Below are 20,741 nucleotides of genomic sequence, written 5' to 3' on the forward strand. Positions count from 1 at the left end.
TTGAAATGATATGTTTATGTAATGATTTCTATTAGAAAACTTTATTATTACAGTGAAATTCAACTATTAGTCTGTGTGTCTAAATGACATCCTTCCTCTAGTAAATGGAAGTTGGAAACAAGGTTACGTAAAGATAATAGCGCCACAGAACGCTATGAGCATGATCACTCGTGCTAACTCATGCATGCAGATGCTCTCACACCGCTTCAGAGGCTCTCTCCCCATCATGGCTATTTACAAAGTACACACATGAATTTAACACAATCCACTGTGAAAGTAATGCCACCCACAGCCTCTGTATTGTTCATGAATTTGAAACAAACAAAATATCTTCTTCACAAATAATTCAGCTGCTCGATTAGGTCAGAAGTTCATGCAAGTAAACATTCACAGTAAGGGGATTTTATAACTTGAAACACTGACTCATTATTCTCCTCCTTACAGAGCCTCGTTGAGGAGCAGCAGAGTCAACTGAACCAGTATGAGTGTGCAGCGGGTCAATGTGTCAGCGAGCTGCAGAAGGCCCAGCTCCAGGTCCAATCCCTGCAGGCCAAGATCCACGAGGGCGAGGCCAACAACATGGTATGCCTCTTTTAAAGTTCCATATTTTCTGATAAATCCATATCTGATGACGGATGACAGCCTTACAGTGTTACCTGTTTTCTCTCTTTAGAAACTGCAGGAGAAGCTGAATGAGATGGAGTGTGAGCTGCGTTCAATCCGCCAGGCTGCTCAGAGTCAGGAAAGAACCATCCAGGGTCTCACAGAGTCCAACAGCACCAAAGACAGTGAGGTGAGTGTTTGTCTTTGTTGTCAACCTGTGCGAGATGCTGCCTGTATTTGAGAGATGCTCATTCACACAATGTATTCTGCTTTAAGGCCCAGGAGCTGTACCAGCTGATGGAAGGGCAAAACGCCACACTGTGTAAGCTGAGAGAAATGGTCCACCGCAACCAGCTCGCTCAATACAAGGTGAGACTTGCAGCACATATAGTGGCAGCAAACCCTGATCCAGGATCATTCTTTATTAGATGGTGAGAAAGCTCATCTCCAGGCATGACCCACTGACTTTGATCTGGTCATTCTTTAGGCGCCAGCGGGGGTCAGCGAGACTGTGACGCTTGCCCAGCTGCAGGGCGAGCTGGTGGGGGTGCAAAGCTCCTTGTTCTCCCTTGGTCTGGAGCTGGAGGCCAGCCAGAGGAGCCTGAGACAGAGCCAGAGGCAAGGAGACGACCTGTCGAGGTTCAAGGACAGACTCAACTCTGATCTACAGGAGGTGCAGCAGCACAGGGAGGTCACTGAGAAGCACAACCAGGTTAGTGTGTTTGTGAATGTGCGTGTGAAACAAGTCTTGAAGTACAAAGGATGCAGCATGTGTGACCTCCCGTCTCCGTGCCGCAGGACCTGCGCTCCGCCCTGCAGAAGACTCGCTCTGAGCTTCAGGCTAAAGAAGCAGCTCTGAAGGAGGCCGAGGCGGAGAGACACACCGTGGTGCAGGAGAAAGACAGGAGCATCACACAGCTCAAACACTCTCTGCAGGACAAGGAGATGCAGATACAGGTAATCAATCAGTTGATACTGTATGTAGTTGAACAGATGCACACACATGCACACATTTCTGATCCTGTCTAAAAATCGTTGTATCTGTAGGAGTACTCAGAGATGTTGGAGTCAACAGGAAGCTCCAAACCAAGAGATGCCCTGCTGGAGAAACTAAGAGAGCGTATTAAGGACAGAGACAGAGCTCTGGAGGTAAAACACACACATTCATACACACACCAGCGGCATTAATCAATGGCATCTTGCTAGAAATAGCATGAGGACAACTACTGTTCTATGTGAATCACCGTACCATATACTGTTTGATTAATGCGACAGTCTTGGGAATGGAGAGAAAAGACCTGAGTATGCATCTTGCAGCAATCGAGAGAGCCAGTAGAAGACAGTTATAACTCTCCCCAAATCAGTAGGCCAGCATAAAAATTTCAGAACTAACACAGCAAAAACAATCTCGATGGGAATTATTTAAGTCAAGTCCTGTCGTAACCATACAGCAATGGTTAAGAAATGTTCCTAAATATCAGATGCTGGTGGTGTTCCCTAATAAAACATTTATGAAATTCGTTTGTGAGGAACAGAAGCTTTACATGCTCAGAACATGATGAATATCACAGTTGAGGGAGCTCAGAATAGCAGCGGTGTGATTTTTTTTTTTTTTTAAAAAATTCTCCCCCTCCGCCATCTGCAGCGCTCCATTGATGACAAGTTCCGCTGTGTGGAGGAGCGCGAGGGCCAAGTGAGGAGGCTACAGCTGGCCCTCAGGGAGAAGGAACGGGACCTGGAGAGACTCCGCTGCATTCTGTCCAACAACGAGGAGACCATCACGGTATGCTCATCACACAGGACAAAAACACATCAGACAGGTCAGACCTGCCAGCTTGTACTACTGGCATGTACAAGTAACATAGAGGCTTTGCTTTAGAAAGCAACTGTTTTTTTTCTGATTATATATGAGGTATTATGTTACTTTTGTGTGGTCACACCTGTGATTGTGACCATCAGAGTCTGGACGCCCTGGTGCGTGGCAAAGAGCTGGAGCTGGAGCAGGCGGCCGAGGCCTACAGGAACCTCCAGTGGCTGAAGCAGCAGAGCGAGGAGAAGGAGAGAAACACTCTGAGAGAGAAAGACACCATCATCAGCCAGCTACAGGCAGCTCTACAGTCACACAGCCTGGAGGCACAGGTAACTCACACATATTGCCTTTTATGGTTGTGTCTTCTCATTGGTTTCTATGTAATTTTCACAGCTTTGGAAAAACCAGTCCATGCAGACAAACCTGTGCTACTTGTTTTGCCTTTCACAAATATAACGGGTGTGCCTATACAGGTCTTTAATGGTGAATGTTGTATTGTGTGTGTGTGTGTGTGTCTGTGTGTGATTTTACAGGACCTCACAGCCACACTCGTTGCTAGAGTTCAGGCCGGTCCCGCTGAGGTTATAGAGGAGCTGAAGGCTCGGCTGGCGCTCAAAGAAAAACTCTTCCAGGAACTGCTCTCGGACCGCAGCCGCCAGTCTAATGAACACCAAGCACAGGTCCAGGAAATGCTCAACACTCTTAGCTCCAAAGACCAGTATCTGCAGGTAAGGCATGTTGCTGGATTGGTTACGGAAATGCAATTGCGCACAACAAAAATAAATCTTTCAACCCCTCCACTCTTTCTCTCTCAGGACTACTCCTACAGGCTCTCCCTTGTGATTAGTGAGCGCACTGGCCAGCTGCAGGAGCTACGCAGACTGCTGTCAGCTAGAGAGCAAGAGCTGCGCGAGCTGAAACAGGACAAGGAGAAGGAGATGGGAGGAGAGGCTGAGCATCTACGGAGTCTGCTCAAAGAGAAGGAAGCCTTTATCAAGGTACGTTTTTCATTCGTTTCCCTCGCCTTCCTCACTTGCTTCATCTCCTGTAGGCCTGATCTTCACAGTATACTTTACTCTTCAGGAGCTGATGCAGGGCCAGGAGGAGTCGATGCAGACATCCTCCAAAGAATCTGAGGCAGAGATGAATACTTTGCAGGAGGAGCTGCAGCTGGTACTGAAGAAGGAGAGGGAGGCTCAGGTATCCGTGTGGACACTGTAATAAAATAAACATAAATACAATCCTTTTTTTTTTTAAATCTCACACGTCATATCTTTGTGTGCCCTTCCTGCAGAAGGAGATCTCTGCTCTGCGTTCATCTTTGGCTCGCCAGCAGGACAATAAGGACAGCGCTGATCACCAAGTACGGTGTTGCTTCATTCTCAATCAATTAGACAGTATTTGGCTATTTGTGCTGCTTAATAACTTGTATTTATTATGTCTCTAATCAACCCTGCCACTCTTATTTAGTGTGTGCTGGAGCAGCTTGTGTCAGAGTACAACAAGCTGAATGATGCACTGAGGGCCGAGAAGAGATTATACCAAAATCTCACACACATGCAAACCAAGAGTGACAGGTAGGGAAGCTGCACACAGGTCTTATGACAGGCCAGTGCTCTGGAAATACTTTTTTATTTTTTTTTACTCTAAAACACATTTTCCTTTTCCTCAGCTCTGAGAAGATCCAGGCCCTCCACACTGAGCTAGACTCTGTTCAGGCACTCCGCAGACAGCTGGAGGAGGTCCTAGCCAGGACCAGTAACATGGCCCTGATGCAGGAACGGGCAGCTAAAAAGCAGCCTGACTTTGGAGGTGGGGATGGGCAGGGTCCAGCCTGCAGGGCTGCCGGGGGCACTGCCACTAACGCTCTGTGACACAATATCTGATAACAGCACTGCTGAGTGACACTCTTTATGTGACATAAGGCTGTCTGTAGCCACTGATGGTCAGATTTATGAGGAAAAAAAGAATATGGAAAAAGTGAAAACGATCAAGACGGTTTTGCTTTTAAGTATGCATATAAATACAAATCTGACATCAGTCTACAGGCAGCTTTATCTTGATAGCACAACACTACTCACAATAGCAGAAGCCTGTTCAAATTAATCTCAATGGTATGAAGTGGCAACGTGCAACCCAGAGTCTTATTTATTAATATGTTTTCTGAGTGTGCTGTGAATATGTTTTTGTATTGTTTCTGGAAACGGCCTGCGCATCGCTTTGCAGTGCCATCGTTCTGTTCTGTATCAGTTCTGTGTACTGTGTCTCACCGGTCTCACTCTTCCAGCCTTACTGTCACAGTGAAGTTACGTCTTGTGGAGAAACTCCAGCTCATGCCTTACAGTGGAACGTCTCACCATCAATCATTTGTTTTTATATCATCTGTTTGTGAACAGGATGTGCACACCTAACATGGCCCAAGATACAAATCCCAAAAGATGGCCGAGTAGTTTCCTTCAGTTCAGCTTAAACTTGGATGCTGTCCTACACAGTTAAACCTGGTCTGCACTAGTTACGTTTAAGTCTGACGATGGGCATGACACATAAAGTCAGCCGCCCTTTGGGTATAATCTGGTTGGTGTAGGCTGAATACTGTAAAGTAACGTCATGGTAGTCTAGTATATGTGTTTTTAGTTAGTCTGCTTGTTGAGCTTTGTATCAAGAAAGCAGGAAAATATAACATCAAGTAACTTTACTGTTTGCCCTATGCTCTCAATAAATCACATAAGATGTGAATGCCATAAATAATACTTGCCCATTAAATATTTATATTAGTTAGAATACATTTTCTTGGAACTTGTGCCCTGATCTCACATCTAGCCTCAGAGATTGAATCCTTGTCAACACTTCTTTTTGTATTTTTACTGCAACAGAAATAAAAAAATGTGCTGGCTTTTTGTCAAAAGCACTTCTGTTTGTTGTGTTTAATGGGGAATTCGTCTTAATAGCGTCCCAAATCTGCCCCCCCCCACCCATTTAGTCCTTGATCTACCTTCTTTCCATCCCCAGAGCTCAACCCACAGTGTGTTTTATCTATCTGATCTATTCCTATGTCATCCTCAGCTTCCTAGTCTGTCCTTACATGTAATATATTATATAAGAACACATGTTATAAATGTGTTGTAATGTTGCAAATTTAAATGTGGTCACAAATGTCTGCAGATAATTCAGTCTTTATATATAAATATAAACACAAACTATAGTGTGTCTTACATGATATTTCCAATCCAAACCAGTGTTCTTTCCTCATGTCCTCCCTCATGCATGCTGATGTGGCATGGTTTTCATGTTTGCATGGCTGCTCTGCTGTAAAATGACAGATTCACAAACTAAGTGAAGCTCATCTGAGTCCTTTTACTCAACATCCCTGATCTTTTTTAAAGTGAAATCCACATTAGTTTAACTGACAACTGCACCCAACAACATACACAGTTTCAAGGAGTGCCCCTTTCTATGTTACGGTCCGTATGAGAGTGGTGACAATATGTTGCACCACATTGTTAAACAAGGCCCCACAGCAGTTTGCTCCACGAATGTCCTGCCCTCTCACTAGCAGCACAAACACATTTCATATATTTAACTTTGATACTTGTTTTAGGGTGGAGACCAATTAAATGCCTTTGAACTTTATCCGGATTATGAACTAATCCCATAATAAGTGCCCTGAGCAACGGTAGATACACACCTATACACACATGATACACATCTACACACTGTATGTGAAAAGTGTGTGTGCCTGTTGTGTATTATTAGGGCCTATTATGTAAAAATAATATTTCACTTTTAAATTCCTGCCAGGCTCTTTTCACTGAGCCTCTGTGTCATACATAACACACAACATAGGTGCACACATGTTTCGTTTTGGCACCACTAAACCTTTGATGTAATTTGTCTCAGTTTCTCATGAACACAGACATGCACACTCGTCCTGGGTTGCACTGCCTTGAGTGTGTTTTTGGCTGGCAGGCAGAGTATTACATAACATTTCCCTTTAGTCCCATGACAAAGTGGTGAATCAGCGTACAAACGGGAGTTCTGGAAAGAATGGGATAGAGAGTGGATGCTAGAGACGGAGAGACGAAAACAAGAATTAAGAATAAGAAGAATAACAGAGGATTGAGAAATAAACAAAAAGGCGATTAAAAGCAAGCAGACGTTTTATATGGTTGTTTCTGTTTCCAGAGCTCAGCACAGACGAGGAGGGGGGGGAGGAGGAGGAGGAAGGAGACGATGAAGATGGCACTAGTGACGAGTTTACGGACAGCATAGAGGAGGATGATGATAAAGTGACGGCCAGAAGTTTGGCCCCCATTCAGGTAAAACACTTTTTATTTACATTTCACTGTTGGATCCCTTTAAATTCAGTTTTAGTTTGTTTCCATAGCTTTATGGACCACCTACTGATTTAAACCCTTCACTTAATGGCTTAAATGAAAATAACAAACGTCATCTTCTGTTAAGGCTCGTGGAGCTGTGGGTGTGATTGGTCCGCTGGTGTCCCAGAGAGCTGAGTTAAAGCAGCTTGAGGAAGCAAGGAAGACACTCGAAGATATACGGTTACAACTGGAGAGGGATGGATACACCTCCGTGGCTCAGATGAGGTGCAAATACGTCCCAAAGATCCTCTGGAAACTTTTTGTCTTAGATGTAGGAGAGGTTTAAATCTTACAACTTCATCATGCATATGTCTATTTGTCCTTCTTCCTTGTGTTCTGCTAGGAGTGCCCTGCAGAGGCTGCAGCAGGAGAACCAGGCTTTGAAAGAAACCAGAGGACGAGCTGGAGTTGTGGGGCTGAGGAAAAACCTAGAGAGGAATCACAGGAGTCTGAATCAGGAAGAGGAGAAAGAAGAGGAGGAGGATATTCAGGAAGAAGATGAAGAGGAGGAAAGATCTCCAGTGGCGGTGGGAAAGCGAAGTCATCCGTGTGTTAGTCTGAGTGACGAACGAGGAAAGAGGCACTGCAAGGGGCCGCGCTCTCTGACGTCCCATCATCACCATCACCAGCCTGAGACGGTAACACATCCTTCACAACACATTCTTCATTTAATAGAAATTAAACTGTTAATAACTTATAACTGCAGCTTGTAACTGCCTGTCTCAGACATTTTATGAAGCTGCTGCAAATCTCCCAAAGTCCTTTTAACTCTTGAGGCGTTAAAGATTAGCCAAAAACTGACAGAAGTTATTTTATTTCTGCTTCAACACATTGCAAAGCAGATTTCAGTTAACTGTGCAGGAGCAGCGATGTCTCCAAGTCCCATCTATGTAATGTTGTTTTGTTCTTTTAGTCCTGTGGTTGTTTATAGAAGTAATGGAGTCATCACTGCTCTGCCTGCAGTTAGTTTGATATTATCAGTGTGCTTATAAACATGTCATTTAAACTGCTCCCAACAAGTTCCTAAACATTAATATAATGAAAAGGACATACCTGTGATATCCTCTGATGTGTATTACATGTCAGAGTTGCTAAAGCATGTTGCCGTTGCAGGAGGTGGAGCCTGCTGGTGACAACCTGGAGGAGGGAGCGCTCTGGCAGGATATAGAGGAGGGTCTCCGTGAGCAGGCGGCCTGCCTGAGCTCCAATCTGGCTCTGAGAAACCAGGAAAACAGAGAACTGCAGGAAAGGCTGATGGTGTCTGAAGCCACGGTCCACGCTCAGGCTGAACAACTGAAGGATTACAGAGATCTGCTCAGTAAGTCACTCTCAGGAACATCTATGAAGGAACGCAGGCGTGTTGTTAGACACATGAAAGATGATACTTAATCAAACACTGATTCGTATGCAAGATTCAAGTGATTTCTTACTTATGTCTCTGCAGCGGAGACATCGGTCCAGCAGGCCAGTAAGCAGGTGCAGGTGGATCTCCAGGATCTGGGTTATGAGACTTGTGGTCGCAGTGAGAACGAAGCTGAGAGAGAAGACGCCAGCAGCCCAGGTAACAAACCGACCAGATTCCTCTCAAACTGACACACAAATATTTTCCTCTCCTGTAAAATGCACTCACTGATCCGCATTAATCATGAATCAATGTGTCTCTTCATCTCTCCCTTCTTCAGAGTTTGATGACCTGGAGATGTGCACATCGCTGTCCCATAACCAGGACTATGAGGGTGCGTGCGGCAGCTTGTACGCTGGCAGCAGTAATGCTGGTGCTTATGAAATGGAGGAAGAGTCATCCTCTCTGCAGCATCTGGTCCAGGACCTCCGCTCACAGCTGACCCGCTGCCACAAGGTGATTCGTGGGCTGCAGCTCCGTGTCCGCTCCCTGTCTACCACCAGTGACTACGCATCCAGCCTAGAGCGAACCCCACGCAAGGTACTGTAACATTACCCAGCTACTCTGCATCACTGACTGGACTTTTGGTTTCATTTTTTATTCCTAATAATCCCATTCATGATGTTTTTTTGCCATTTTATCCTCACCTTTTAGGTAAACTGGGCCTTTGAGACATCACCAGCCCCCAGCGGTGTGGAAGAGGATGAAGGATGGATGTCTGACAACCAGGGCATTCTCTCAGGGTCCAAACCCAGCAGGGAACTGCAAGAACTGATGGCACGAGTTGCGTCACTCGAGGCGCAACTGAAGAGCTCCAGACTGGAGGACAAAAGCCAAGCAGAGGAAGGGAAATGTGCCACCTGGCCTGGGTGAGTGAACAGAGACAGATAAGACAGATAAGCCATGGAGGTAGCTGTTACACCTTTCTTTAGTCTAGAATAAGTTCACTGAAGCACATGAGATTGATTAATCACCTGACTTACAGCCCTCTATTAACACTGTGGTTCCTTTTCTCCCTCCCTCCCACAGGAAGTACAACTCTCTGATCCAGGCACAAGCTCGTGAGCTGTCCCACCTGAGGCAGAGGATGAGAGAGGGGCAAGGAGTCGGCCATATCCTCACCCAGCACCTGGGTGATACCACCAAGGTACTGAAAACTACATCACTGAACCCCATTTTATCACATCCCTACATACTACCAACATGAGGAAATAATATGAACCAGCGCAGTGTTACATTTTTAGTCGGTATTCTTATACCTAGTCAAATTCTCTTCAACTCGCAGGCCTTCGAGGAGCTGCTGCGGGCCAATGATATTGATTACTACATGGGTCAGAGCTTCAGGGAGCAGTTGGCACAGAACTCTGCCCTGGCACAGAGAGTGGTTGCCAAGATCAGTGGACGTAAGGAACTTTTTCCCATATCATTCATCGCACAGAAAGACATTTCGTGTTTCCTAGTTTCCCATTCTTTTGGTCCTTTTAAGCCCAAATTGTAGTTTTCTGACGTTTCCTCTCTCCTATGCTGTCTTTCCTGTTTTACTTCAATAGGCGAACGTGCAGAGAGCCATGATGACAAGACAGGCCATGAGTTGCTTGCCCTAAGGTGAGTCGGCTTGCTTAAGTGCTTTCAAAAGGTTTTTTTTAACTAATAAGAACAAAACACTGATCAATAGAATCACCTGCAGCATTGTGATCTGCGGGCCTCCCTTGAGGTTATTAGTAGACACTTACTCTACGGTCCTAGGGATTAGGTTTCTTCGTCATGTGACCCGCTGCAGCACACTACATGTCTCCTTATGGTAGAGGGAGACAGAAGGTTGCTGTTAATCCACACACAGGCCCCAGCATGGATCCTTAAACCTTAAGTTGCTCTTGTTGAATAGTCTTACAGTAAAGGTGTCCCACCAGCTGGACTTAAGAGGCTCAGTGTGAATGTGTGACAGTCCTTTCCTGGTGCTGCTCCATTCAGTCGACCGCGATCAATGGAAGACTGTTTCTGTTGGATCTACACTCAGTCACTTATTCATGGATTTCTGCTATTTTGAAATATGCAGAAACAATTAAAGCTACTGCTGTTTCTTTTTAGTATTTTATTGTTAAGGTAGTCTAAGAAGTCCTTAAGTGATTATAATCAGAGGACGGCAAAGAGTCTGTAGTGCATCAAGGACTTGGTCTTTCTGGACTGAACTGATGGCTCCCCTGTGGAAGTCTATGATTTCAAAGAACAGCTCCATATACAGGGACTCACTGTGGTCTTTTTCTACGGCTCGAGGACAAGCAAGAGAGACAGCTTTTCTTAGGATGCTGTTGGAGAGAGACAGGGAGTTCATGCTTCAGCAACTGAAACAGTAAGGGAAGTTACTTGACATAGGAAAATATACTTTAAGACGATGGTCCACCTACAGCAAATGGTTGGCTTGAAATCATCAAAGATCAAAGATCCATGAAGAGGCTTAAAGATTTAAATATTTATACTATATTTATTAATGTACAAATTGCAACATGCATTGAACGGATATTATATTATTTTAAATTTTCATCTCTGACCTTTGCTTAACTTCTGTCTTTATTTTCATCATCGATTAATCTTGTGATTATTTTCTCAATTATTGTTTTATCTATGCAATGTCAACACATGGTTGAAAATGCCTTTTATAGTTTCCTGTTGACTGAGGCAAATTCTTCAAATTACTTCTTTTGTCCGACCAACGGTCAAAAAATGACTGAATCCCAAATTATTCAGTAGGACAAATCACATTCTCACATTAACAAAGCAGCATTTTGTTATTAATTTATAAAAAATGTACCTTTAAAATCGAAATAGTTGCAGTAGTTGTTGATTGACTAGTTGCTGCTGCTCTACACTCTTCCTTTAGTTTTGCATTTTACTCAAGGATAATCATGTGCAAATGATGTAGAGTTACATAAGAACTGTCCATAATTTCAGTGATTATAATATTTTAGAGATTTAAGAGTGCCTGGCAACCTAAACATATCATGTCAAATTTAAGCATAAAAAAGCTTTGTTGTGAACTGCCAGGCAATGTCAAGCAGCTGTCATTTTTCATGAATAGTTATCAATTCAGACTGAAATGGTTGATTGTCTTGATTGCACATCCAGGCTGAGTAAGGAGCTTCAGCAGAAAGATAAAATCATCGAGTCCCTCCACACCAAGCTGCAGCACCGTCCAGAGACCCCGTCCAGCTGCCATGCCCTCTCTGAGACCACCGACCAATCAGACAGAACGTCCATGGTGTCCGATGAGTACAGAACCAATGAAGACTTGGAGCTGTGCTCCGATTTAGACTCCAGAGATTATCAGGAGGAGCACGGGCTGCAGCAGCCAGGACAAGGATCAGAACAAGACGGTAAAGTTTATTTGTATGTTCCGACTCTCACTATATGGGAAGTGCCTCTTCCTTCCTCTCACTTTCCATTCCCCTCCTTTAGTACGTCCATCCATCCTTCATCCTCATGGCTTCCTCAAGTCCTCCAACAGCTGTCCCAACATGCATTGCTCAGCCCCTGTGGGTTTGACCAGTCAGTCCTCTAGAGGTATGGGTCTTACAGATGGCTTTGACATGCAATGTACCCCAAAATCACCTTTCCTTTTTCAATCCTCCTCCTTCATATTCTGTATGTGTCATTCTCCTCCAGCCCTTTTCAGTGAGCCTGTCTTCTATTCCCACTCTGTTCCTTCTGGCCCTGACATCTGGGGTAAAGAAGTCATTTCTGACCCCCGGCCCAGGGCCCTGTCTGTGATCGCTGTTCGCCCAGAACTGGACACGCTGTACAAACAGATGAATGAGCAGAACAGGGGTGAGGGCCATGGCGGGTGGGGGCGTGATGTGTGAAAAGTGTACAACAACTTCCATAATATCGCCTGTTGGAAACCATCTCACTTGCAGATTAATTACATTCCTCTGTTGTCCTGTGGGTGTTTTCACTCTTTTGTGTGTGTTTATGGTTCCAGGCTTTGCAGTTCCACATGACAAGGCTCTGTTCACTCTCGGACCGGGTGCCCACATGCAGCACGACTTCTCCAGCTACAGCCAGCAATCCCATCATACCTTTCAACAGTATCAGCTGGGTGGCATTCCTGAAGGCCACTCTATAAAGTCTGACTCAGGTCTAGTGACGGGACAGCCTTTGTGGGACGTTGAAAACATGGTTCAGCAGAGAGGAGGCTACTCTGGATCATCGGGACACCAGCAAGGAAGCGGCCATGCAGGTTTGACTCTCTACTGTTTTGTCTGATAGTAATTAATATGCAAATGAGTCAAATGATTATTACCATATTATTGTTATTTTATCTACAGGGGTAAATTTGATAGAGGAGCACCTGCGGGAGGTGAGGTGTCTCCGTCAGCGTCTGGAGGAGTCTATTAGGACCAACGAGAGGCTCCGGCAGCAGCTGGAAGAGAGACTGGCCTCACCTGGGCGTGGAGGAGGTATTGCGGCCCTCGCTGCAACATTGCCACTAATTTTTCTACATGTAAGAAATTACATAAAATAAATCTCCTTTTTCTTTTTGGTCCAGGGGCACCAACAAACATCTACATTCAGGGTCTGGACACCGTCACTCAACTGTCCAATGAGATCCGAGTCCTGAAGGAAGAAAACTTGGGTCTGAAGTCACACCTGCAGGCCAACACAGGTACTTCATCTAAAGGTTTTTAATATTTTCTTCTGGAATAGTTGCATGTTAACCCATTTGGAACTCTCCTCTTTCCTCAGACACATGTGAGGAGGTGGTGCAGTTGCGGGAGGCGGTGTTCACAGCACGCGCCCGTCTGAAACAAGCAGAGCTGGAGGCAGAGCAGTGGAAAGAGGAGCTAAGACGACTTCAGGCTCACACTCAGGAGCAAGGACAGCAGATACACATATTAAGGCAGGAACGGCAGGCCAGTCAGGAGAAAACAAACAGGTTAGTGTGTTTATATGCAGATTAAATCAAACAGCCACTGATTTGTTGATATAAATTGTGATGGTCTGTAGACATCTCTGACTGTCATGTATGGTTATGTATCCTCAGGCTCCAGCATGAAGTGTCTCTACTGCAGCAGCAGCTATGTGAGAGCAGAGAGCTCATCCACTCCCTGCAGAGTGAACTACAAGTGTATGATCGAGTGTGTTCCACAAAGGCCAACAAAGGCAAGTCTGGCCATTGTACACAAGCTTTACTTAATATACTCCCCTTTTTACATAAAATAAATTGGTGCCATCTGGTGGTAGTATTAAGAATGGCATCTTGGTAAACCTGGGAAAATGAGATGTATGGGCCAAAAGCAGATTGCTCACATTTTTCCAATTCCGATTGTTTCACTTTACTTATGTCATCACAACAGTTTGAAAGATGCTTTGATAACAAAATGATCTACATTTTTTTATTTAAACATACATCCAAGTACTGAAAAACATGTAATCAAAGTTATACAGTATTGATGTGCTGGGATAACCCCAAGGGGCACTAAAGCAGGAGCATGTCCAATCAGACTCTCGGTTGATTGTGTGTTTTGTGTTCAGGCTACCTGTGCGAGCTCCCAGGTCTACCGGTGGAGCTGGGAGAGCTGCTCGGCGAGGTAAGGAGCCTGCGGGCCCAGCTGCAAAACAGCGTCCAGGAGAACAGTGCCCTCAAACAACTGGAGCTCCACAAGCAGCTGGAGCAGAAGCTGGGTGTCGGCTCTCCCCGGACCCCCTCCCTCTCCACCCTCACTGCCAGCCCCCAGAGGGAGAACTTCTACAGGCGACAGCTGCTGCACGGTGAGACGGCGGCTTCTAGATACAGACACAACATTAACAACACAACATGTTTGTGAGGCTCAGTGTGCTGTGGTGTGGTTTTCTGTGTGTCCAAGCCTGGTTTGTGTCTCTGTGTGCTCCACAGATCCGGCTCCGTCTCCACCGGTCAGGGACATTGGTCTGTTTAACTGTGGATCTCCCGGTCCTCCCTACTCAGACCTGGACGACAGCCATAGCACTGCCAATGGTTTGACTTTAACTGCACTGCATGTTTGCAACTTAATCTGTCTTAAATGTGAGGACTGATTGCTCTGTAACAATAATAACTTATTGTTTTATTGTAATGTGCCTAAAAGAATATTGTTTTATTCACTTCCGAACTCACATTACAGTTGAAAAAATTCCAGTCAAAGTCAAATTCCAAACTACATTCAGCTCTTTTACCTCCAACAGACCCTCTTGACCCTCACTCTGAACTGGAGGGGGAGGCCCCTGACGGGTCATTTGCGAACCGTAACGGCCGCCACGCCATTGGTCATGTGGATGACTTCAGCGCTCTACAGCAGCAAGTCCTAGAGGGCCGGAGCCTTGTCCAGCGCATGGAGACAACCCTGCAGGCCTGCCTCAGCCCTCCACTGCTGGAGGGCAACCAGCCGCAGAGCAGTGAGCTGGTGAGAGCCAAAAGGCCAAAGAGAGATTTTCAATTACAACAAGTCATGACTATAGAGCACAAATATCTAACTGGGGTCTGTATGCAGGTCCTGGACTATGGATGTGTGAAGAGTCTGCTGTCCAACACTAAGACTCTGAGACAGATCCTGGAAGAGGCGATGTCTCTGCTGAAGATGTTCTGGAGAGCAGCTCTGCCCAGCACTGATCCCTCCATCCATAACCTTAAAAAGGTTTGGGACATATTTTGATTGTTTTTTGCTGGTCTGGTCTTTCAAACTACAAGCCTGGAGATACACTATTTATGTGTTATTGTCAACAATGTAATAGTTACTCGGTGTGTTCCAACAGTGTGTTCAGCCCCAAGCCCATTTGTTCCTACTGAAGATATTTAGATAGGTCGAAGGTGAAATGACTTCCTAAAACAGAAAGAAACAGAAAGAAAAATTACTCAAAAGGTGTAAATAGTGTATTTATTTGACAATATTTTATTGCAGCGAATTTGATGTGCTAGTGAGAGGCAGGTCACAGTAGGAAACGGTGTGGCTCCAGATTTGTTTTTAACAAACAATGGAGCCCCTTGTCACAGAGGAATAAGCTATATTAGGCCACACAGTATAATAATAAATAAAATATCACAAGTTATATCTTTTAAAGAGCTGTATCACAAACATGTTTGGTTGTGTATGTGTGTGTGTGTGTGTGTGTGTGTGTGTGTGTGTGTGTGTGTGTGTGTGTGTGTGTGTGTGTGTGTGTGTGTGTGTGTAGGAGCAGTGCATGCAGGAGGAGATCTTGTCCCTGAAACTGCGTATGTCAGAGCAGGAAGAGGTTCTTAAGGGGACGATTCAAAGACTGAGGAACACCAGCCGCACCAAGGAGAACATGGAGCACTTCATTGTCAACCAGTGTAAGTGTTTCTGTGTATTTGTGTGTGTGAAAAAAAGAGATAATCAGAGAAACTTGGGCAGAGCAGTAGGTCTTGGAAGCACAGGTTAGGGATTTGGACAGAAACAATAAATGTATGTTGTATCCCAGATCCAAATGCTCAAAAACCTGAGACGACATGTGTTACTTACATGGATGTATTATCTGTGTGCTCAAGTAGTTCTGTAATAACAATATAGACACATCTTTTTTTTCCTTGTTTTTTGCAGTGTCAAGGACTCGTGATGTTCTGAAGAAAGCAAGGACAAATTTAGAGGTAAGCAAACATCACCATTATATCCATGATATCATACATAATAAAGGTTAGCTGTGTGCATACTCCATGAGTCACAGTATTATGTATATAAGTACTGTATTTTGTGATGTCCCTGGTGTCTTTATGATGTAAATTCATCACTTGTGGCTTTCCTGCCTCACTTGTTCCTTCGTCCTGCATTTGTCTCTCCTCTCCATCTTTAAACCCCCCAGAAGAACGAGCTGAGACTTTCCTCTCTAAGCTCCTCCTCTTCCCCTCCTTATGCTGGTAATTGTTTGACATCGTGTGATCTTGCAAACAGGTAGATGTTGTCCCAGATGCTGTTTTTGAATAACCCCAAAAACAACTTTAAGCCTACTGGTCAAACTGTAGGTGTAAAAGTAAATGAGGGTGACTCTGTGGTCTGGGGCAGCTTTTACCTCTGCGTGGATTTGTTTTGTCTTACCATGCTGACATCACTGCTTTACCATCCTGTCACAGCGAACTGCATCCTGGTTAAACTAACTTTTTAGGACATTTCTGCTTTATGAGAGTGTTTATCAAAAATAAATAAAACATGGGAGGTTATCCTGTGAAGAAAACAGGCTGACCAAACACAAACAGCTCCACACAGACTTTATTGTACCACTCCTGGGCTTTTGTAAATGTAAATAAAGTAAAGTCGACATAATCAGTTCTGTCATTGGAGCCGAGTGTGTGAGGCCAGCTTGTTTTCCCCATGGGACACAGTCATGACCAGGACCCACCTATGTATTTGGTGTGTTTTCACCTGACACAGTGATCTTAAAATCCTCCTACAACTACTCAACTGGTAAATAACAGTTTTTAAGTTTAAGGCCATGAGTTGTTCCTGAACCCACAACTCCAACACCAAATTGCACACACACCCGGCTACTAAGCCGCCACCGCACTAAAGTGTTGTTTACTGCTACACGTCCCCTGTATTAAAGTTTAGTCTATTCATAGCTTTAGACCCCCCCCCCCCCCACAGTTAGCACCAAGATAACCGCACGTTGCGTAGTTTCCATTCTTTGTGCATGCTGTCACAGTATTGCAAAATGATGTACACACAAAATGTGTTTCACAGCTTTAAATAAACTTTTTTTTACTGCCGCCCTTCAATGACAGGATTTTGTTGAGTCATAAGCACATCCATTCTCACAACCAGGCACGTAGTACACAGTGTGTGTGTGTGTGTGTGTGTGTGTGTGTGTGTGTGTGTGTGTGTGTGTGTGTGTGTGTGTGTGTGTGTGTGTGTGGGTGTGTGGGTGCATGTGTGAGGGACAGAGGATTTGAGTGAACAGCATTGCTTATTCTCTAATCATTCTCAGCTTCTCATCAGCAAGCAGTTATATTTTGGGAATGGTTGTACACTAAGTATGAAGCTATTGTCAGGAGACATGTTAGCTTAGCTTAGCATAACAACTGGAAACCGGGGGAAACCGCAAGCCTGGCTCTGTCTGAGGGTAACATCTACCTACCTACACCTTAAAATCTGTGCTAACACTTATTAGCAGAGATTTCAGATTTACTGGTGAAAAAATAAATCAGCTCATAACTGGTAGGTCGACTTTTTACTCTTAGACAGAGCCAGGCTAGCTGTTTCTTTAAGCTAACAGTCTATCAACCTTCTCATCAAACTCCTTGCAAGAAAGCAGATAGGCGTATTTGCCAAAATGTTTAACTATTCCTTCAACATTTCACCTTGCCATAAGTCTGTCAGTTTTATCAGCCTGTATGAGGCTTTATCAGCCTCTAATTTTCTCTCCTTTTGTCCCAAAAACCCAGCTGAGGACCCAGGAGGTGCTGCCAGAGAGTGGCCTGCTGATCGCAGTTTCCTGAAGACCAGCAGTGCTCCCGGAGCTGCAGCCAATCAACGTCCAGCAGCGAGGAAGCGCAGCAGCCAATGCCTACTTTAGACTTTTGAAAAACCAGCCTCAATGCTACCACCTCTGACCTCTGACCTCTATGTAAACACCGCCACCTTCCTTCCAGCCCCCCACAACAGCCTTTCTTGACCCGCCGAACTACCCCAGCCAACGTCAAGCCATGAGAGTGCTTCCACCTGTCCCTCCTTCAGGCAATACGTGCGCAGTATATTCTGCCCCTTGAGCCTTATCAAACTCCCTTCACCCGCTTGCCAATTTTCTGTCACTCTCCCCCCTCCCACCACATGTATTATTGTCTTTGAGTGATACAGTCTGCAGTTTGCCTCATCGTGTGTGTGACTGAAGAAGGTGTTTGAAATGTGCCTCTGGTGGTTTCAGTGAAGTGCGTCCTACTGATGGAGCTGGTTGAGGATGCTCCCAGACACTGATCTCAGACCAGGTGTATGTTCTAGATCTGGTTACAGAAAAGGCATTTTGGATTTTCTGCTTGTATTAAAGAAACTTTCAGGATAATTATAGCATATTAATAGATTTTCTAAAAAATATATTTACAAGGAGATTTGGAAAATTAACCGTACACTTGAGAAAATGTAACTTTTGAGTTAAAATCTAAAGTTTCTATAGTACACCCCCTGATCTGTATCTAAGAGCATCCTCTTTTGAGAGCCAGACAGCCTGCGGACCGAATAGATGTTCATGCATGTTTAATCGTGGCTTGAGAGGGGTCACACTTTTGATCACACTGTATGTTTGCTCACTCAAAGCTCACTCAAAGACAAGAATATCCCAACTTTGACTGCCACAGAATTGCAAGTTTACTTCTTGTGGCACTTTTATCAACAACAACTTTTTTTTTGCAAATGCAATGCAAAGAACAAAATGACACCCACGATGTATCACTACACACAGTGGAGGAAGGTAGGCGGTCACTGCTAAGTAGTCGTGTACTAGTTGTATCTGTATTTGTGGAGGAAGCTCATGAATGCTTTGTCAGACATCAGCCAAGGGATATGAAAAGCAGAACAAAAGCCGGAGAAAGGTTCCATTTTAGTCACAAGCCTCCTCTTTTAGGGTCCTAACAGTTCTTTTTTTGGTACCCACCTACTGAATTTGAAGTACTGAATAAGTTTAAAACACGCGAGTAAGGTCAATTAAATGCTCAAGGCCTCATGAAATCTGATTGGTTGTGATTTCTGAGCGGGAAGTACACAAGAATATGTAAAAAATTAAAAAGAGGATAAAGTGCTCAAATGGAACCAGGCTAAACACGCGTATTCAAGCTCCTCTGTAGGAGTTCTCATACGAGCATGTGCAATAAGGATGTTTCTTGAATGATAATGCTGCACCGGGTTATTTTTTTTCTTCGCTTGACACTGGATTATTAGTCACACTCATATTAACGTTAAGACACGATCAGTGTTACGATTGTACTTTTTACCAGACTGTTGATGCATGACAGAGATTATTAAATCTAAGCTATGGAACAGTGGATTGCCAATATTTGCCAAAGTTTGAACTTTGAACTCTTCAATTCACTTTGACTTGCCTGATCCATGTGAATGACAAACCCAGATCGGATAAGACCGTTGGGATACTGAGTTGTCTTTATTCCAAAGGGCCTCCAGAACCACAGAGACGGTAACCGTTAGACAGCTGGTTCAATATATTTTGAATTGTGCGACCGAAATGAGCTCCTTTTTTGGACCAAAACTCAACAGGGTGGATTTTTCCCACTTGGCCATATGCTATTGTCTTTATTTTATTTCTCTTGGTTCAGGCCGTTTTAGCATTCCCATGGTAATGGCAATATAGTTTATGAAGTTCTTATAGATGATGCAAACTTTGGCAGGCTACTGGTTGGATCATTGATCTTTAATTCACTCACTTATAACAGTTCAAATTTAGTTTGATGTGTTTTTGCTGTACATTTGCCATTTTACGCTGTAAATAACATGCTTTTTCTGTATGAACTTTTGAGTGAGTGTGTGTGTGTGTGTGTGTGTGCACGCATGTGTGTGCTGGCATGTGTGTGCTCATGTGTGAGTTTGAAAAAACATCCAACATTTGCTTATGCAAAGTTGATTTTCTGGGTAGCTGTGCAATAGCTTTATATGTTTTATTTTGATGTTAAACATCATTGTAATACGAGTATGAATGCTGCATTCACTTCCTGCAATGTATGATTTATATGTTAGAGGAGTATGTCACTTTGAATCAATTAGTCACATAGGCTGATAAGAAATCACAAACTATGCCTTCATGATATCTAAGTCACTGATCCCAATTTCATCCAACTATAACAAAGCTCTGATTAATGTTGCTTCGCTTGCCTTTACATTTATTAGCTTGAGAGCTTCTTCAGTCTGCTCTCAGTGGTAGAGTTGGCCTTTAACCAGTGCTGATATGACTGAAATCTGCCAAATTAGGTTTTGTTTGCGCTCGAGTCTTCAAAAAAAGACAAAAGTTGGCATGTATTTCAATAGAGATAAAAGGTTTGATATTTCCTTTTGAAATTTAAAAAGTTAAAAGGGAAAGTTTTTAAGAATTGTCTACTGTTAAAGGAAAAGCCAATGACAGGAAAGATTACGAAATGTTGGATCCACAAAGCACCTTGTTGAGCGTAAACAAAGCCTTTTTGCTATTTGTTATAAAGAAGAGAATCAAAGGGCAGTTTGAAACGATGTATTGTTGGTCCTGGGTTTCGTATGTATATACTGCTATTTAATTGGTGCAGCTTTTATGTGATAGGAAAGCAGTTTTTTCTGAGTTTGTGCATAAAGAACTAGAAAGCCGATACAGGACTCATATGGATCCTGTCTCTGATGACAGTTAACAGTGTGATGTGTTGGCAAAAGTATTATCAGTGAACGATTTGAGAAAGAATTAATAAAACACTTTAAAAGCTTTTGTGGTTTACTTTTGAATAATTTTGTTTGTTTTATATTTGGATCCTCATTCATTTCTGCCTGTGCTGTTGCTAGAAGATAAAAGTTTGTGCGTTTGTTCATTTAAAAGTATCTTAATATCAGGTTGTTTCACATCTGGC

The 20,741-nt window shown here is 43.9% G+C and overlaps 1 protein-coding gene across 1 annotated transcript in view; it reads left to right on the forward strand.

Moving 5' to 3' along the window:
* LOC129111010 (myomegalin-like) overlaps positions 1-17,937 on the forward strand; it is a 20,766-nt gene extending 2,829 nt beyond the window's left edge. The window contains exons 2-41 of the mRNA XM_054623302.1: positions 445-582; positions 674-793; positions 880-972; positions 1,091-1,315; positions 1,402-1,560; positions 1,651-1,752; positions 2,249-2,386; positions 2,563-2,742; positions 2,947-3,141; positions 3,229-3,411; positions 3,497-3,613; positions 3,708-3,776; positions 3,884-3,990; positions 4,086-4,225; positions 6,596-6,729; positions 6,875-7,014; positions 7,133-7,427; positions 7,903-8,107; positions 8,234-8,350; positions 8,472-8,731; positions 8,846-9,060; positions 9,221-9,338; positions 9,477-9,594; positions 9,742-9,796; positions 11,315-11,562; positions 11,645-11,749; positions 11,852-12,013; positions 12,168-12,425; positions 12,514-12,645; positions 12,735-12,851; positions 12,932-13,121; positions 13,230-13,348; positions 13,721-13,957; positions 14,082-14,183; positions 14,372-14,607; positions 14,695-14,838; positions 15,374-15,512; positions 15,760-15,806; positions 16,019-16,073; positions 17,595-17,937. Coding sequence (XP_054479277.1) covers positions 445-582; positions 674-793; positions 880-972; positions 1,091-1,315; positions 1,402-1,560; positions 1,651-1,752; positions 2,249-2,386; positions 2,563-2,742; positions 2,947-3,141; positions 3,229-3,411; positions 3,497-3,613; positions 3,708-3,776; positions 3,884-3,990; positions 4,086-4,225; positions 6,596-6,729; positions 6,875-7,014; positions 7,133-7,427; positions 7,903-8,107; positions 8,234-8,350; positions 8,472-8,731; positions 8,846-9,060; positions 9,221-9,338; positions 9,477-9,594; positions 9,742-9,796; positions 11,315-11,562; positions 11,645-11,749; positions 11,852-12,013; positions 12,168-12,425; positions 12,514-12,645; positions 12,735-12,851; positions 12,932-13,121; positions 13,230-13,348; positions 13,721-13,957; positions 14,082-14,183; positions 14,372-14,607; positions 14,695-14,838; positions 15,374-15,512; positions 15,760-15,806; positions 16,019-16,073; positions 17,595-17,725 — 6,045 coding nt within the window. The 3' untranslated portion in view covers positions 17,726-17,937. The remainder of the gene's footprint in view (positions 1-444; positions 583-673; positions 794-879; positions 973-1,090; positions 1,316-1,401; positions 1,561-1,650; positions 1,753-2,248; positions 2,387-2,562; positions 2,743-2,946; positions 3,142-3,228; positions 3,412-3,496; positions 3,614-3,707; positions 3,777-3,883; positions 3,991-4,085; positions 4,226-6,595; positions 6,730-6,874; positions 7,015-7,132; positions 7,428-7,902; positions 8,108-8,233; positions 8,351-8,471; positions 8,732-8,845; positions 9,061-9,220; positions 9,339-9,476; positions 9,595-9,741; positions 9,797-11,314; positions 11,563-11,644; positions 11,750-11,851; positions 12,014-12,167; positions 12,426-12,513; positions 12,646-12,734; positions 12,852-12,931; positions 13,122-13,229; positions 13,349-13,720; positions 13,958-14,081; positions 14,184-14,371; positions 14,608-14,694; positions 14,839-15,373; positions 15,513-15,759; positions 15,807-16,018; positions 16,074-17,594) is intronic.
* The last annotated feature ends 2,804 nt before the right edge of the window (positions 17,938-20,741 follow it).

The sequence above is a fragment of the Anoplopoma fimbria genome, chromosome 3, assembly GCF_027596085.1.
Source record: "Anoplopoma fimbria isolate UVic2021 breed Golden Eagle Sablefish chromosome 3, Afim_UVic_2022, whole genome shotgun sequence".
In the NCBI taxonomy this organism is placed as follows: domain Eukaryota; kingdom Metazoa; phylum Chordata; class Actinopteri; order Perciformes; family Anoplopomatidae; genus Anoplopoma; species Anoplopoma fimbria.